Raw genomic sequence first — 19,992 nt, 5'->3', positions numbered from 1 at the left:
AAACCCCAGGGAAGCCTGGGAGATTCCCATCCGGGTGCCGGTGGGGATTTGGTGATTCTCCTGGATTGGAGAAGAGACCCGCCCTCCCGGACGTCTGTATTTCCAGAGTGGTCTTTGTGTGTCTTAGGTCTTTGTTTTGTGTTAGAACAAATTCTGGTTGGGAAAGAGGAGTGATGTGGAATCTGCTTCCCTTCATATGTTTTTGGTGTCACCTTGGGAAGGAGGAGTGAAATGGAATCCATTCCCCTTCATCTGTCTGTGGTTGAGAAGGAAAAGTGATGTGGAATACGCTCTCCTTCATCTTTCTTTGGTGAGCTCACGGAAGCTCCCATCTGAATCAGTTCAGTTTTGTGGTGATCTCACTGCGGCCACTTGTTTTTATTTTTGGTTTTTTTTTCTTGTTTTATTTGTTTGTTTGTTTGTTTGTCTGTTTTTGTGCGCACTTCTGGTTTTTTTGTCTGTTAATCTTTTGATTGTCTTTCTGTGTGACTGAATGCTATTTGTCCTCTTCGGTGGACCTCTATTTTCTGGACTCTTTTCTTGTTTTTGCACCATTCCACTTGAGATGCTTGTTAGTAGCTGTTACAGGAAAGACAGAATCCTACTAGAGGCCAGAAAAATGTTCCAGACACGGATGGAAGGCCCTCACTTTTGCCTGTTGACTTCAATATGCCTGAAGGTAGGGAGCGCCAGGTCTACCATCAGACTCCAATGGTGGGTCTCTGAGGGGCTGAAAAAACACCGCACCAATTTGGCTAAAGTAAGGAAAAGATATGAAGAAAAAGTTGCAGAAACTTGAAGGGTTAAGCTTAGTCGCTGAGAGAGTTAGTGTAAGTTGCAGAGAAAATAAGGTTGATGTGTGGTTCAGGGTCTGTGCACAAAAGTAGACAGCACCTAGTAGCTGTAGAAGCAGATGCAGACAGAGAGACTGAAAAAAAAAAGAAAGAAAGAAGACAAAAAGAGCAGAAAGCTAGGGAAGAAAAGAGACAAAAAGAAGAGGAAGCTAGAGAGCTAAAGAGAGATAAAAGACAAGAGAGGAACATATTCTGGCCACAGTAGTTAGGGAACCTAGGAAGACAGTGCCTGGCAACAGAAGAGAATTCCTGACTAAAGATCGGTGTGCCTAATGCAAAGAAAAAGACATTGGGTCAGGGACTGCCCCAGGAAGAACAAGAGGGGCCTCTCCAGTGCCCCCGAGGCAAGCCTCTCGGTCCTAGAGTGCTGGCTAGCAAAGATAGACGGGAAGCCCGCCCAGTTGTTTTGTGAATATGGGGGGTGCGGGGGCTAACACTCTGTGCTCCTACGCCCAATGGACTAGTGTCCAACAAAGGACCTTGAGTACAGGGGGCTATTGGCAACAAACAATACTTATGGACTACCTGAAGAACAGTGGACCTTGGCGTGGGCCGGGTAACCCACTAGTTCATAGTCATCCCTGACTGCCCCATCCCTTGCTCATGAGAAATTTGCTCTCCAAAATGGCTTTTGTGGGCTGAAATGGCTGGTTGAGGCCATGTGTATGCATACCTGCAGACTGTGTATGTGGAGCTTAAGACCTGTCTCAGTGCACCAGTACCTGATGCTGGGAGATGTGTGGCTTAGTGCTGTTCTGCCTGGAACACACCACTCCTGCCAGCCAGGCGCTAACAATTATCACCCAATCCAGAACTTAAAACTGTGGTAGAGTGGCTGATGTTTTGCCTTTGAATAAAATGTCCCAGAGGATGTGACCACTGGTCAGCTAACATGGACTAGATTCTCCACCGGTTGGAGGCAATCTGGTCACCTTGTTGCCCAATCCTGACCTGGAGCCACCACAGCATGAGTGTCAAGTACTGGCAGAAGCCCATGGGTGGAGGGAAGACCTCTGAGAATGACCGACCCCTGCTGAAAGCCGAGGCTATCTTGTCCACAGACGGGAACAGTTCTCTTCACGAAGGTCAGAGATAAGTGGATGCTGCCATGGTGGACAACACAATGTCATCTGGGATGGCCGAACCTCAACCCCCCAGCAGGTCAGTGCCGCAGATGCCTTTGCCATCTCTTGGATGCCCTGATGAAGCCAGCAACTGTGATTATTATTCATTGCCCAGGACATCAGGAGGGAAGAGATTCAGTGGCATGGGGCAGTAACAAAGCAGATCAAGTGGTTCAAGAAATGGCTATGTAGGAGCCTATCCTGGTTACAGGCCTGTAAGAGACAGCCACAGGGAACTGGGATCGGACTAAGGGATGGCCTCATTTAGACTGTACAACAGAAGAAAAGGCCCAAATTGCTTAAGAAAAACAGACAATGGCACACTTGAGGGAAAACTATTTTCCCCAGAGAACAAACAAAAGACTTACTTTGCCAAATACACAAATGGACTCATTTAGGAGATAAGAAGCTTGTCCAAGTAGTTAAGGTATATGTAATAGACTTTAAGATTTTAGCCAGAGAGGCAGTAAAAAAGATATGTGAGTAAGTGAATGCTTAGCAAACAAACAGGGCAAAGAGACTTAAAGAGTATAGTAGAAAGTCGAAGTGAACTTCACTGGGATAAAAACCAGGAAAATATGGTTACAAGTATCTCCTAGTCCTTGTAGATACCTTTTCAGGAATAGATAGAAACTTTCCTCACCAAGCAAGAGACGGCCTTGGTAGTCATCAAGAAGATACTGGAAGAAATCTTCCCCAGGTCTGGAGTGCCCAAGGTAATCTGGTCAGACAACGGCCCTACGGCCCTACTTTCATTGCCAAGGTAAGCCAGGGTGTGGCCAAGTATTTAGAGGTTGATTGGAAATTACATTGTATTTACAGACCTCAAAGTTTAGGACAGGTAGAGTAAATAAATAAAACTCTAAAAGAAATCCTGACCAAATTGACCATGGAGACTGGCGCAGACTGGGTGGCACTCCTTCCCTCTTGCTCTCTTCAGAGCAAGAAATTCCCCTTCCAGATTCAGCCTTACCTACTTTGAGATCTTATATGGGGCCTCGGCTCCTCTGACTGTATTAGATGATGTTACTGAACCAACATGTCATAGTAATAATGATTTGTATGCCAGGCTAAAAGACCTACAGGTGATACAGAAAAAAATCTGGTCACATCTGGCAGCAGCCTATGCTCCAGGGACCCCTGAGACAACTCATCAGGAGACATCTCATCAGTTCCAGGTCGGAGACTCGGCTACATACAATGACACAGAACCCAGACACTCAAGCCTCACTGGAAAGGACCTTACCTGGTATTGCTGACCACCCTGACAGCCGTCAAATCTCAGCCCTCACCAGCTGTGTACTAGCTGTTGGGGCTGAGAGCTGGGACCTAGAGGGACACTCAGATCTTCAAAAAGCTCCCTGGACCTGCACATCAAATAAGTGGGTACATCAGAGATGTGACTTGTAGGGTTACTATAATGCTCCCTTGAGGAGTGTGCTTTAGAAACAAGAATTTCATGTTTCCCTGGGTTCCATCGAGATAGGTCCCCCAATTGTAGGTGTGGGGGTAGGCTTGATTTCTACTGCAAATGATGTAACATCGAATGTGTTAGTACTCCTAACACTTCTTGGAACTGTGCCTCAGGGATCACAATCTGTATAAGTTTAGAAGCTCTAAAAGACAGTCATGACCTTGGTGTGTAGGTTCAGATAGTGTTCAGATTGTGTTGCAAGGGCAATTACTTAGGGCTATCTCAAGGCTGAGTCTAGGTGTTGCAAGGGCAGATACAAGGACATCTGCTGCTCCCCTGCAACACAAGGCTTATGGTGAATTCAGCACTGCCATTGACTTAGATATAGAAAGAGTAAAAAAGACTTTTTACCTGACCTCCAAGCATCCCTAACCTCCCTCTCAGAGGTACTCCTTCAGAATAGGAGAAGATTAGACATGATATTCCTTAAAGAAGGAGGTCTGTGTGCTACACTAAAAGAATGTTGCTTCTATGTAGACCATTCAGGAGTAATTAAAGACTCCATGAGTAAACTTAGAGAAAGGTTAGACAAAAGACAGATAGACTGAGAAAAACATCAGGGATGACTATTCTGATATCTTCCCTTCTGGGACCCTTCTTAGTTTTGCTTCTGCTTCTGATTATAGGTCCATGTGTGTTAAATAAACTAGTTACCTTCATTAGAGGAAGAGTGAGTACTGTTCAGATTTTGATGTTACACCAACAGTATTATACTTTAGGAGGACAAGAAAGCCAATATTATAAAGATGCTGAAATTTAGTTCTATGATTAGAACTAGCCACTAGAAGAAGTGGGGAATGAAAGAATAAAAAATACAGCCAAAAATTCAGAAGTTTAAAAATGCAACCTTACCCCTAAGAAGCCCTAAATACCTCAAATTCCAGACCCTGCCCTCTACCTGTAAGTAAGTAAAAGGTTGCATTTCTTGAGCCTGCTCTCCAAGGAACTAGATAAAAGGACTTAACATAAGGTCCTTAGATATGCAATTCCAGACCTAGCAAAGATAACAGAAAGCTTCTTCCAGGAGCTAGCTGAAAATATTAGAGAACAACCTTGAGAAGCAGGAAGCTTCTAGGAACTAGCGGACAATAAAGGTAAGCAATCTTGAGAGACAGGAAGCTTCTCCTTGTGATTTTCCAATGACGCCATCCCTGCCCCCTTGGGTTATGGCTTCTTCCTTTAAATACCCTTTCTCTCAGCCTCTCAGGGTCGAACTCCACTGCCCCTGCATGGGATATGAGTCTCAACCCCAGTGCACTGGTTCCTATTGATAAACCTCATGTGATTACAGCAAAAAAAAAAAAAAAGCATGTGTGCCTAGGTATGCATAGAGGTCAGAAAGAGATATGAGATCTCCTGAAACTGGAGTTACAAATTGCATTGAGATACCATGTAGGTGTTGAGAACTGCACCTGGATCCTCTGGAAGAACAAGTACTCCTAACTGCTGAGCTATCTTTTCATATGGTAAATTCATTTTCATGGAAACAGGAGCTAAGAAATACTTGGAATAGTTCAAGCTCCTAGCTTTTCTTCCTAAGAGTAGTTCAGGTGGCTGTGAGCCTTGACTGATTGTCTTTCTAACCACCCTCAGAAATATAAAAATTCTAAATCAACTGATGAAATTCTCACATTGTGGTTCAGCCAGAGACCCATGCTCCTTCCAGTTTGCCCAGGAGCTGGAGCAGAGATCTCGCTTTGGATCCCCACCCATACACCCCAGTGACAGCTTGATGCCCCAGGTGTTCTGACACATCTAGAATCAAATGTGAGACCCCAAACCTGGCCCCAATACTTGGTATAACCATGAGTCCTTTCGCCCACCTTTCACCCCTCTCCCACTCCCATGCTGCACTCAGGAAACATACCTCAGTGACAAAGACAGACACTATCCCAAAGTAAAAGAATGAAAAATTTTTTCCAAGAAAATGATCCCAAGAAACAAGCTGGAGTAGTCATTCTAATAACCAATAAAATAGACTTTCAACCAAAAGTCATCAAAAAAGATGGAGAAGAACAGTAATTGTGGATTGCTGTCCATATGCAGGTGAGGGCAGGCTAGAACCTGTGATTGAGCAGAGGATAAAGAAGGCAGACTGAGAGTTTTAAAGACGAGGAAGATAGGAACACTGGAAGAAGGAAAATAGAAGAAGAGAAGAACAAATCAGATCCATGTGGCTTTACCTAGCCACAAGTAGCTATGACTATCATAGAAAGGCTGGATTAATACAGGACAATGTTTCTAATCTAGGTGGGCAGCATATACCAATATCAATTGGCTCTGAGTTCATTGTGTGGATGTTTTGTTGGTTAAGAATTTACTAGTATAAATCTGACTGATAAATTACAAGCCTCTAGAATTTTGATTTTACTGGGTTATGGGGATCTGTGACAGCTAACCACAGGGGAAAAATGGCTGGGAATGTGAGCAGAATCTGGAGCAGGAGAACTGCAAATTGGGCAGTTGGCCACTACATGGGGACCATGGAGACCATGGAGAGGGAAATTGTATTACTAGAGCACAGCCAGTGCTAGCATGGGTAGTTGTTGGGTTTGTTTGTTTGATTGTTTTGTTTGTTTTTGTTTTGTTTTTATATTTCATGCAACACTACGTACTCATCAAAGAAAAATTCACCAAGATGAACTCTCAATTCTGAACATGTATGCCCAAAATGCAAGGGTACCAACATTTCTAAAAGAAACATTAGTAAAAGCTCAAAGCACACATTGAACCCCAAACAATAATAGTAGGAATTTTCACCACCACACTGTGACCAATGGAAAGATCATGGAAACAGAAACTAAATAGACTGAAACTGACCTCAAGCTATACTTTAGAGCAATAGTGAAGAAAACATGGTATTGGTAGAGAGAGACAGGCAGGTAGATAAATAGAATAGAACTGAAGACCCAGAAATGAACCCAAACATCTATGGTCAATTGATCTTTGATGAAGAAGCTAAAACCATCCAATGGAAAAAGATAGCCTTTTCAGCAAATGGTGCTGGTCAACTGCTGGTCAACATGTAGAAGAGTGCAAATTGATCCATTCTTATCTCCCTCTACAAAACTCAATTCCAAGTGGATTAAGAACCTCCCCATAAAACCAGACACTCTGAAACTAATAAAGAGAAATTCGAGAAGAGTCTCCAAAACATGGGCACAGGGGAAAATTTCCTGAAATAACACCAATCTACAGGTGGGACCTCATAAAACTGAAAACTTATGTAAGGCAAAGGACACTGTCAACAGGAAAAAAAGCAACCCACAAATTGGGAAAAGATCTTTGCCATCCCTACGTCTGATGGAGGGCTAAAATCCAAAATATACAAAGAACTCAAAAAGTTAGACTCCAGAGAACCAAATAACCCTATTTTTAAATGTGGAGTACAGAGCTAAACAGAATTCTCAATTGAAGAATCACAAACAGCTGAGAAGCACTTAAAGAAATGTTCAACATCCTTTGTCACCAGGGAAATGCAAATCAAAATTACCCTGAGATTCCACGTCACATCAATCAGAATGTCTGAAATCATAAATACAGGTAACAGCACATGCTGGCGAGGGTGTGAATAAAGCAGACCATTTCCCCATTGCTGGAGGGGCTGCACGTTTAGAAAACCACTTTGGAAATCAAGCTAGTGGTTATTGAGAAAGTTGGGAATAGTTCTACCTGAAGACCCAGCTATACCACTACTTGGCATATACCCAAAAGATGCTCCCATGTAACAAGGACATATGCTCCACTGTGTTTATAGCAGTCTTATTTTTAATAACTAGAAGCTGGAAACAATCCAGATGTCCCTCAACAGAATAATGGATACAGAAAATGTGGTACATCTACACGGTGGAGTACTACTCAGCTATTAAAAACAGTTACTTAAGGACATTTGCAGGTAAATGAATGGAACTAGAAAATATCATCCTGAGCATGGTAACACAGACACAAAAGAACACACATAGTATGTACTCACTGATAAGTGGATATTAGCCCAAAAGCTCACAATGCTCATGACACAATCCACAGACTAAATGGAACTTAAGAGGTGTAGATACTTCAGTCCTACATTGCAGTGGTGGGGGTGGGGGTGGGGGACAGGATGGTCATGGGAGGTGGAGGGGGGAGGAACCTGGGAGGGAGAGAGGAGGGGGAGGAAACGGGCGGGGGAGTAGTATCAGTAATGGAGTGGCTGGGAGAGTGGTACAGACAGTTAGGAAATCGAATAAAAATATGAAGCAGTAGGAATGAGGAACTGGAATAGCCTCTGGAGGGTACCAGACTTCAGGAAAATGCGAGGCTCCCAAGAGTCATTGGGAATGATGTTAGCTGAAATTCACAGAGAAGGGGAGATAGATCCTATAAAGATCACCTCCAGTAGACAGGCACAGCCTTCATTTGGGGAATGGGGCCACCTACCCATCTCAAAGTTTTTAACCCCAAAATGTTCCTGTCCAAAGGAAGAACAGGAACAAAAAAATGGAGCAGAGAAGGGCTATCCTGGGACCATCCCACCTGGGAACTGCAAATCTGACACTGTTGTTGTTGCCAAGAGAAGTTTACTGATACGAACCTGGTGTGGCTGTTCCTTGGGAGGTCTGGCCAGCAACCAACCAATGCAGATGTGTCCTCTTGGAGCCAACTGTCAGACTGAGCTCAGGGATCCAGGTAGCTAACTGAGGGACTGGAGGAGGGGAGGAGGATTGCAGCCCCATAGGAAGAACAGCATTGGTTGGTTGGATCACCCAGCGCTCCGAGGGCCTAGGACTAGAATAACAATCAAAGAGTGACTGGGAGGGATCATGGATCCAGAAACATATGTAGTAGTCGATGGCCTTGTCTGACATCAAAGGTAGGGGAGGTTCCTCTTGGTCCTGTGGAAGTTTGATGCCCCAGCATAGGGGGATGTTGGAACCCCGGTGCTGGACAGGGTGGGTGGGGGAGCACCCTCATAGAAGCAAAGGGGAGGGAAGAAAGGGCCGATTGGGAGGGAGGAGTTGTGGAGGGGTAATCAGGAAGCAGGATATCATTTGAGATGTAAATGAATGGAACGTTTAATAAAATAGAAAAAAGAAATTCTTACATTGTTTACATGTTAACAAGTGGGGAAATGTCTCAGTTAGTAAAGTCAAGAAATATAACTTTCTTTTTCTTAAGCAAAGACAACTACATAATCTACTGTATTGTTTTCATGTGCTTGTTTAACTGTTTACATTCAATGTCAAGAAGCACAAAGCTAAGTTTATCATATGTTGAGTAATTTTCTAATTTCAGACTTCCAGATCTATTTTCTCTTTCCCACTCTCATTCCTTATACATACTCTTGCTAAGCCCTATCTTTATATCAGTAACTTCCAAAAACTTGCATCAGATTTATGCGGATAAAATTAAGTTCTCTTGGAAATGTGTGTGGTAGACATTATAAACTCACTCACACAAACACAGCAGATAAACTCAGTTGCTAGGCAACTTACTGGGGTCTTCACAGAAGGCAATGCCTCTCCATCTGTAAGAATCATTCTAATTACTTCAGCTTAAAGTCCAGTGACTTCACAACCAACCTCCAAGTTTCTGTCAGTTACATTGGTTATTTGACCTCTGTTCCCATCCATCAGGACCAAGGGCGACTCAGTAACCCACTATCAGTATCCTCTTTGTCCTTTGGGGCAAGAATTTATGTTCAATGCTTCACTACACTGCTAGCATCTCAAGAATCCCAAACACAAAAAGAATATAGCAAATCCTTTTATTACAATATTAAAGTTTTAACAATGCCCTTGGGTCAAGCAATAGAAAATGGCAACACGGATACTGTGGATATTTGGATGAGAATGAATTTCATAGGCTCACAGATTTGAAAGTTTAGCCCTCAGAGAGTGGGGCTACTTGAGAAAGATTAAGAAGTACAACCTTATGGGAGAAAGTCTGCCATTAGAGATTGGACTTGAGGTTTCAAAAGCCATACGCCAGACCCAATCTTTCTTTCTCTATCTTTGCTTATAGAAGAGGATATCTCTCTCTCTGCTACTTCTCCAGTACCACAGGTGCCTACCAACATGCCCCCTGCTATGATGATAGTGGATACTCTGAAACCATAAGCCATCAATGAAATTTCTTCCTTCGTAAGAATAGCCTTGGTTATATTGTCTTTTCCCAGGGATAGAACTAGGATAGACACTCGGGTGCCTAAGATATACCTTCTCTTCTTAAAGGGCACATGGTATGACAGGTACACGTGAAACAAGTAAATGAAGAACTCAATGGAATTCCCATAGAAAGGAAAAAAAGGGGGTAGGCTGTGTTGGTCTGAGTGGCAATCTGAATAGATAGCCAGAGATCATTTCTATAAATCCAGATATCACAAGTAAAGTTAGATTAGCTACAATGGTAGGTATGGGGATGCCTGTTTTCTCAATTCTTGGGAGGTCGATACAAGAGAAGGAGTTTAAGGTCTCTGGCTACATGGCCAATCCAAAACCAGCTTGGGCTCCATGAGACCCTGCCTCAACCCTCTTCCAACACCTATAAAATGAATTACAGGCAAATTTAAGTAATCCTCTCCCAATCAAAGGATGGATGGAAATTTAAAAAAAATAGATAATTTACTACACAGCTTATTTAATGCTTTATTTAGTATGCCAGTTCTAATAATTATATCTGCATATGTATCAGACACATACATATGAGAATGACAAAGAGAAAGAACTCTTTCTATATGTTCTCAATCCTGCTTTGAGCCATAATTTAAGCAGTCTTTATCTGTAAGCATTGGTATTATCACCTGTTTTTTAAGTAATTGTACATCTATTTCACCACTCCCACAGTGATCAGAACTTGCTGAAGAAGAAGATGCCTGCCTTAACTCTAGAAAGTAGCAAAGAGATGTCCAGGTTAAAGGACCAGGGACAGATGAGATGAGTTGAGTACAGGGAGAAGAGAAGTGGCAGAGAGAACAGTGTTGTCAAAATCCCATAGGCTGTGGCCGTGGGGGTAGGAAAGGATGGGGATGTGTGTGAAATGATAACGGAAAAGGCCAGACTAGCAATGCCTTCCATTGACTTACGTCAAGGCCTTTTAAAAAATAATTATTAGCTGAGCACCACTATGCGCTAGGTTCTGTTCAAGTTATTGGACACAGAGTAGGAAACAATATAAAATTCATTGATTGGATACTTAAATGCTATAGCTTTCTACCTATTAAACTAATAATTATGCAGCTTACCGAACGCCTCTTTCCACATGCCAGTCTCTCTGCTTGCATAATTTCACTTAATTCTCACAATTATGTACAGTCACTTCTGAGCCTACATTAAAGATCGGAGGCTCAAAGAGATTGAATCACTTCAGAAAGATCACATGAGTGGATAATAGTTAGAGGCTGGCAACGATAGATAGGAGATCTGTTTTGCCTGTAATTGGAGCCGCACATGGTAGGTTGGAATTCCTATGGCCCCAATTACCAGCTATGTGACCTTGGGCAAGCCACCAAGCCTCCAAACCTCTGTGCTTGGTTTTCTAGTCAGTAAAATGGAAATCATGACTGTCCCTTTCTTGCAGAGCTGTCATGAGGATTAACAGACAAGTCACTTAAAGCAGTCATGACATGTAAGAAGTACTTAATGAATCATTAGCTGCCGTTATTAACCTGGTTACAAACAGATTTATTCAGCCTGCTCCCAACCAGCCTTAGAAAGGTCATAAAGCTTTATGTGAGGTAAGCAAGGGAGGGTCTGTTTTGTTTACCCTGCTTAATTCAACAGCACCTAACTTCTCTCTCAGCCAACTCTCTCACAAGCACCTGCTAATAGCTTTCATTGTTTACAGCACTTCTAACAAGTGTGGGTAACTTCTCATTTGCATCCTTAATAGACAATTTCCAAAGCACATAGAAAGTACAGTTGGTTTTAGGAAACCTGCATTTGATTTCCTTTTCTGTTTTGTTTACCAGCGGCGAAAGGGGCTCTAACAGCTCACCCACGGTCTAATCCAATCTTGTTTAACACTTTTACAGAAATTTCAAGGTCAGGAAGTCTAGTCTCACAGACCAGAAAAGCAAAGTGGAGGGCATCTTATCAGATTAAGGGCCCAACAACTCTCACCAGATCACACGGCGTAGTTACTTCACTCCATACTGTACGTAGCTTGAAAGCAATCCCAATACTTGCATATATGTGATGTAGGCGATGCATTATTCACTATTGCAGCCACATATACAGAGACTCTTGTAACCTTGTGACAGAGGAGGAAACTGAGGAACTAAGTAATGTGCTAAGTAATGTGCCCAAGGTCACCCAGCAAGGAGGCCACGAGTTACAAGTATGACTTTAAATGTTATTGCTTCACAGGACAACAAGCCAGACAGTACTTCGCACTTCACACAATCATTTTTATATCAGGACAGGAATTATCAACAATTTACAGCTGAAGAAGGGATGGAGTCCTGGGAGGCTTGCCTACCGCCTAAAGGACAGGGGTGATCCTAGGACTAAACTCTGTCTATTGAATGCAAGGTGCCCTGCACACTGGGAAGACGACGTTGATGATTTCTGATGTCAAAATCCATTACTCCAGCGGCGGCTGCTGTGACTGCTATTTTCTGCAGAACACCCTCCCCCAAGTGCGTGGCGAGAGAGGAAAATAACAATGATAAGAACATAGCTGATTCTGTATGCAAGCCTGCAGATCTGAATCCATGCATAATTTACTCAACACTGCCCTGCAGTCACTTAAGCTGAGGAGAGACTGCCGTAAATTCAGGTCTGCATGCGCTAATTTATTTCTTATTTATTTTATTGATACATATCTAAGGCCTCCAGCGAGCTGCTTGAACACCTGCTTGAAGGCTCTGGCAGCCCCGAGTTCAAAAGGGGCAGGAAAGAAGATCCTAAAATAAGTACTGAACGCTGTGTACTAGAACCACAAAAGTTAAATTAATTTTCTGGCAAACTAGAATTAAACCTTCCACCTTTTCCACCTTTTTTTTTTTTTTTTTTTTTTTTTTTTTTTTATGCACAGGCCTGTAAGGCTTGCTTCAGTCTCTTGCTCTCCTGCACTTGGTAATGAGAATGTCTGGGACACTTCTCACAGGGAGCACAAGGACTCTCTCTGAGTGACAGAAAGGCAAAGATGAGCAAATCAGAGAGGGATTAAATAGGAGAGGAAAAATAAAGATATTCCTATTTTCTTGAGAGGTTACTGAGGATGAACCACCACTCTAGGCACTGAGGCAGGACTCTGACATCATCTACACAGTCACTTGGAGAAATGTCCTCTGCCCCTGTGTGTGAGAATAAGCATCTCTCACAGACTGGTTAGCTGCAGTCCGGAAAGGGAAGAGAGGCCAAAGGGGAGTCAATCTGAATGTGTTCGCCTCTTCATTTTTCTCACACTCATGTCCAGGTGGATGTACCTCAATGATAGAATACTTTTCTGGCATGGGAAGGGCCCTGAGTTCACTCCCAAGCCTTCCTCCACCAATAGAAAAAGAAAGAAACATAGTAACCAAAGCGTCTGAACTTGAATCCTTCAGAAACCAGAAGCTGTTTATAAACTTTCATGCTTTACAGGTGCTGTTCCCCAGTTAGTACTTCTGACCCAGGTAGATATAGGACCCAGAAAGATAAAGCTCTAAGCTCAAACTGATGACTTCCCACAGGAGCTCATTTGCAGTCTCGCAGAGCCAATGTGTATACTTATACACATACCTTCAACATCTATGAATCTGGCTCTAGATGGGACTGTGACACAGAGAGAGGGCAGGGACATGGGGCAGACTGAGGCAACATCTAGACCTTATAAAGAGGCTTCTACATGAATGTATGTACTAGCACATTCCTAAATAATTGTTTTGAAATTTTCTCTTAGCCATTCTTCTTTTGCACACCCAAGAGGCCATGTCCCGGCAGTTCAGCCCTGGCCTGGGTGAGGTAGCATTTCCTGACAATTTGCCCACAGATTCTCTGCTGCTATCTGGGAATTCCTGGACCTTAGATGTGGAGACTTACCCGCAGAACATGAAGATGGTGCTGGAGGTGGCATCATAGGGCAAAGGCATTGTTTGTTGTAGGCAAAGCTGCTCACACCCTCCATTAAAGCCATCAGAGCAGTCAATGCCCTTGGAGTGATCATAGCAGCCGGAACCATCCTTCATGGGCTTCAGTTCCTCAGGACACTGTTTAGAGAGAGGACAACAGGGTGATTATGGTGCAGGAGGTGGCAGGCTCCGTTGCTCTCCCTACACACAGATGGGGGTCTAGAAGATTCATTAAGAATTCATTAAGGTTCTGTAGGGCCTTGGATAACATTCTTTACTTCTATAACCTCAATGTACCTTGCAGTAAATAAGTCTTTTGCAGTCATTTTTTTCACCAAGCTGTGAGACAGAAGGGACATAGTGTCAAAATACGTAGGACACAGACTTTCACAGAAGCGGTGCTAGGGTCATCTTCTTAATTGTTTTTATAATTATTGTTTGACCAGGTTTCCCACTATAATGGTCACAGAGAAAGGCTGCAAAGTATATTAAAAATAACTTTAATGTGAGTTTAAATTTAAGTTCCTTTCATTGTATGATTTCAGGCAAGTTAGTACTCTCTCTGAGTCTTATTATTGTCTTCCATATGCTGACAATCCAGGGCATAATGTAACTATAGATTAGCTGTGAAGCTTAAATATGAAGCATAAGCATGAATGCATACATCATTTCAGAATTTGTCACATAACTGGTACTCAAAAATGCAGATTACCTTTCTATATTGAATTGACCTCTTTTCCACCCTTATTCCTAAAGCCCCAAGTAAGCAACTTGTATACTCAAAGCAGTGAGGAGAGACCTCCTAACCAGTCTGGCTTCTCTACTTTGTCCATGTAGCCACTGAAATCTTGTTTCTTAACACTACCACATCTCAGCATTGGTACATAAATGAGGCTGCAAATTTTTGAATCTTCCATATGCTGACAATACAGACTGTTTGCAAATCCTCTGTCTGCTAAGTACACGTCCTTCCATGGAACCCTCCCCACCACATTCCAGAACCTCAGGTGGGACACAATTTTCTATTTGTTTGTCTCTGTGAATGAGAGATCTCATGTAAACGTTCACCTACCTTTTAATTCCTGTCACTGGATGGGCTAAGCTCATCTCCCGATCTGCTGACAGATACACAATCCCAAGACCCCTGCCATCTGAACAAGGTATCAAGTTTTAATATCATCCACCTTGCTGTCATTTTCACTAAGATAACACCCAGAGCTCAGCCCTCTTCATCCATCAATAGACGTCACGGATTAAAATGCCCTCTATCTTTGTCTTCCCCTCTGCCAGTTCTATAGTTTCCTCCCTGACTTCCTAAAATTATAGGAATAACAGCACACACACACACACACACACACACACACACACACACACACACATGCACATACACATATCCACATTAATTTCCATAAACCACTACAATAAAAAAGGAGGTCAGCTCTCTTGGAAATTAAATTTTGCCTAAGTATGATTTGTAATTACAAATGCACAAGAGAATTCTTCAAGATATTTGAGACTGGTGCCAGCAAGGGTGATGGAGAAACTAGGTTATAAATGGTCTTTGTCAAGCGCCAGAAAGGTTATAAAACTGCTACATTTTGTGCATAAAAAGAAAAATCAATTCTGCATGTGAGTGAATGTTGTACATATTAATACAAGCTCAGGAGAGGCCTTGCCTGTTTCTGAATATCAACTGTCAGGCAGAAGGGTGCTGATTACGCGGTTATTTTGGAGCAAGTTGCAATACTGGGGCTTGTTTCTGTCCATTTAGAAATATTCAGAAGCAAGTATTGGACTTTCTCTCTGAGTAACAGGAGAGCCCTGGCATAAAGTATTTGTTAAATTTCCTTCCATTCCTTCCTGGCCTTCATTGCTCTTCTTGTTTCAATGGATGCTCACTGCACTCTAGATAGTTTCCTTGTTGTTTTTGTTGTTGTTGTTGTGACCAAGTTACCTGTTCTTGCTTCTTTATTTCTTATAGCAAACACACAAGGGGACCAACCATGGCTCCTGAGGATTTGGATTTATTTCAAGCCCCAGAAACTGTGACTGTTACCATCCATGGTAAAGTCTTTGTGGGTGTGAGTAAGAAAAAGCTCTTGAGACTATTTTGGCTTTTACAGGATAGTCTAAATATCTCCATAAATGTCCGTAAGAGAAAGAAGAGGAAATCACACTCACAGTAGATGGCAGTAGTCAGTGCAGAGATTTGTAACTGACCCATCAATGTGCGAGAATCAGTGACTGTAGTACTCAGCTCTGAGTACACCTATGTCACCCTCACTCCCCAGTCCAGGGAGTATCACAGAGGAGGGTCAGAGAGGATATAAGCGGGATGGGGCGAAGTGCTGTGAGATGCTGTCTACTACTCTAATGACATGGTCACTGCAACCCTGAACTCACGGAAGCTGTGATTGTTTACGTAGAACCTGGCTTATGGTCAGCTGGCATTCTAGTAAAGACAGGTACGGCGCTCATGAGAAACTCCTGCAGAGATATTGGTAACCGATGGGTACGTGGAGAGGCCATTTCATTCTCTATAGGGTGTGACTGATAATCGCCTACCCATGTATATGTAGAAAGCACTAATTGGTCTTGATATATATATATATATATATATATGTGTGTGTGTGTGTGTGGGTGTGTGTGTGTGTGTGTGTGTGTGTGTCTCAAGAGGGCATGAGGTGAGAGAGAGTCATGTTGGAAAATTACAATGAAAGAGGAGAAAGAAAATTGGGATTGTATCTGATCAAAATGATAGATAGATAGATAGATAGATAGATAGATAGATAGATAGATAGACAGACAGACAGACAGACAGACAGACAGACAGATAGATTCTGACAGAGGAGTAAAGTACAGGTGAAGGAAGAGATACATACAATATGACCATAAATCAGTACTGAATCAGCCACCAGGAACTGGAAGAAGGAATACATACATTCTCCTCTGGGGCCTTCATTGGAAGCAACATCTACTAATCGTTACCTTGGGGTGAGATTTTTGGCTTCCAAAAAAAATTAGACAATGTGTAACTGTTGCTTTCAGTTACCCATTTTGTAATTCCCTACAGTAGCCAGAGGAAAGATAGATGGATCCTGCCACTGTCTATTGACAGAAGAGGGGAGTGAAGAGGTTCAACACATCAGCATTGGAAAGGGTAGGGCTTCCTAGGATTGTCAATGCTGTAGCTCTTACCTGAATTTTGTGTGTGTGTGTTAGTTAGTCTTGATTGTTAAGTGAATTGAGATAGGCATAAGAGATTAGTAGTGAATGCCTGTGTGTCTATGAAGATATTTATAAAAAAGTATTTGTTCATATGTGAACTGATCAAGTCATTGGTTTAATCCACTGATGTATTCAACTTTGAATACTGTATTTAGAAGTATAGGAGCTGTGGATGATGGCACGTAATTGGAGGAAGCATGTTACAGAGACATGCCTCTGGAGGTTCTCTTGCGCCTGACACTTTCCTTCACTATCCCTACTTTCTGGCTGCTCTGTGGTGAGCAGCTTTTTTCCTACTATGCCCTTCTACTATGATATTCTGCAAGACCACAGCCCAGAAGCAATGGAGGCAGCTGATCATGGACTTAACCCTGACACCACAGATCATAATAAATATTTCCTCTTTTAAATTGTTTTTCAGTGATATTTGTCATAATAATGAAAAGCTGAGTAACATGTTGAATAAGTTGCTTCAAAGTCCTGTCATTGGCTGGCTAACAGAGGGTCAGAGCAAGGCAGGGTTAAAGCTGATCTAACAATCTTAACTTTATAACAGAGGTTCAGAGAACGTTCAGTCCTGGACAGACACTCAGCTAAGGCATCAGGTCTCCTTATTCTCAGCGGTGGGCTCTCTGCCCACACACTCCATTTTGTCCATATAATAAGTGTGCTTTATTTCACTGTGCCTCATCTGTATATGGAAATACACAGAAATAAAAAGTCCTCTCTTAATGGCATTTCTGTAAACTATGAACAGATATACCAGGTTTTGTGGGTCTGGCTTTGGATCTGACACATAGTAAGCACTTAATAAGTCAAAAATGTCAATAGATCAGTTAAATTAATAAATACGCAGACCTTCAATCACAGTAGAAAATGGAATTAAACTGCTAGTTGACTTTCTTGTCCTTTCCTATTGGTCTAGTCCTTCACTGAATCACTTAACAGATGCTTATTATTGAACAAATATTATTGGCTCAGAGCTGAGCACACACCTTCAGTGCTAGATATAAAGTGATTCATAATATAGCCGAGCTCCTGTTTCCATAGAATTAAAGCTGACGAGCATGGACAAACAAAAGAAAACAAATGAGTATATAAGTAAGTAGCTTAGCATGACAACAAAAGTAAAAAGCATAACGTGATGAAGGTTTACTAAGGATGGGGTGAAGGAAGCAAGAATTAACAACCTAAGACTGGACAAGGCTGCCCACTCTCTCCCTACTTATTCAATATAGTTCTTGAAGTAGCCAGAGCAATCAGAAAGCGAAAGAGATCAAAGGGGTACAGATTGGAAAAGAAGAAGTCAAAATATCACTATTTGCAGAAGATATGATAGTATATTTAAGTGATCCCAAAAGTTCCACCAGAGAACTACTAAACCTGATAAACAACTTCAGCAAAGTGGCTGGGTATAAAATTAACTCAAATAAATCAGTAGCCTTCCTCTACACAAAAGAGAAACAAGCCGAGAAAGAAATTAGGGAAATGACACTTTTCATAATAGTTCCAAATAATATAAAATACCTTGGTGTGACTTTAACCAAGCAAGTGAAAGATCTGTATGATAAGAACTTCAAGCCTCTGAAGAAAGAAATTGAAGAAGATCTCAGAAAATGGAAAGATCTCCCATGCTCATGGATTGGCAGGATTAATAAAGTAAAAATGGCCATTTTACCAAAAACGATCTACAGATTCTATGCAATCCCCATCAAAATACCAATCCAATTCTTCAAAGAGTTAGACAGAACAATTTGCAAATTCATCTGGAATAACAAAAAACCCAGGATAGCTAAAACTATCCTTAACAATAAAAGGACTTCCAGGGGAATCACTATCCCTGAACTCAAGCAGTATAACAGAGCAATAGTGATTAAAAACTGCATGGTATTGTACAGAGACAGACAGACAGAACAGTGGAATAGAATTGAAGACCCAGAAATGAACCACACACCTATGGTCACTTGATTTTTGACAAAGGAATCAAAACCATCCAATGGAAAAAAGATAGCATTTTCAGCAAGTGGTGCTGGTTCAACTGGAGGTCAGCATGTAGAAGAATGCAGATCGATCCATGCTTATCACCCTGTACAAAGCTTAAGTTCAAGTGGATCAAGGACCTCCACATCAAACCAGATACTCTCAAACTAATAGAAGAAAAAGTGGGGAAGAATCTCAAACACATGGGCACTGGAGAAAATTTCCTGAACAAAACTCTAATGGCTTATGCTCTAAGATCAACAATCGACAAATGGTAGGACAAACGGCAACCAACAGATTGGGAAAAGATCTTTACCAATCCTATAACTGATAGAGGGCTTATATCCAAAATATACCAAGAACTCAAGAAGTTAGACTGCAAGGAGACAAATAACCCTATTAAAAAATGGGGTTCAGAGCTAAACAAAGAATTCACAACTGAGGAATGCCGAATGGCTGAGAAACACCTAAAGAAATGTTCAACATCTTTAGTCATAAGGGAAATGCAAATCAAAACAACCCTGAGATTTCACCTCACACCAGTGAGAATGGCTAAGATCAAAAACTCAGGTGACAGAAAATGCTGGCAAGAATGTAGAGAAAGAAGAATACTTCTCCACTGTTGGTGGGATTGCAGACTGGTACAACCATTCTGGAAATCAGTCTGGAGGTTCCTCAGAAAATTGGATATTGAACTACCTGAGGACCCAGCAATATCTCTCTTGGACATATACCCAAAAGATGCTGCAACAAAGACAAATGCTCCAGTATGTTCATAGCAGTCTTATTTATAATAGCCAGAAGCTGGAAAGAACCCAGATGCCCTTCAACAGACGAATGGATACAGAAAATGTGGTACATCTACACAATGGAATATTACTCAGCTATCAAAAACAATGACTTTATGAAATTCATAGGCAAATGGATGGAACTGGAAAATATCATCCTGAGTGAGGCACCCAATCACAGAAAAACACACATGGTATGCACTTATTGGTAAGTGGATATTAGCCCAAATGCTCAAATTACCCCAGATGCACAGAACACACACATGAAACTCAAGAAGAATGACCAAAATGTGAATGCCTCACTCCTTTAAAAGGGGAACAAGAATACCCTTGGGAGGAAATAGGGAGGCAAAATTTAGAAGAGAGGCAGAAGGAACACCCAGAGTCTGCCCCACATGTGGCCCATACATATACAGCCACCAAACTAGATAAGATGGATGAAGCAAAGAAGTGCAGCCTGACAGGAACCGGATGTAGATCTCTCCTGAGAGACACAGCCAGAATACAGCAAACA

General features: G+C 42.0%; 1 protein-coding gene across 1 annotated transcript in view; it reads right to left on the bottom strand.

The window, feature by feature from the left end:
- Astn2 (astrotactin 2) overlaps positions 1–19,992 on the bottom strand; it is an 803,377-nt gene that overhangs the window by 339,118 nt on the left and 444,267 nt on the right. Inside the window, exon 11 of the mRNA XM_032902906.1 lies at positions 13,454–13,620. Within this exon, the coding sequence (XP_032758797.1) occupies positions 13,454–13,620 (167 nt within the window). The remainder of the gene's footprint in view (positions 1–13,453; positions 13,621–19,992) is intronic.

The sequence above is a fragment of the Rattus rattus genome, chromosome 1 (assembly GCF_011064425.1).
Source record: "Rattus rattus isolate New Zealand chromosome 1, Rrattus_CSIRO_v1, whole genome shotgun sequence".
In the NCBI taxonomy this organism is placed as follows: domain Eukaryota; kingdom Metazoa; phylum Chordata; class Mammalia; order Rodentia; family Muridae; genus Rattus; species Rattus rattus.
This window is presented reverse-complemented; position numbering and strand designations above follow the sequence as displayed.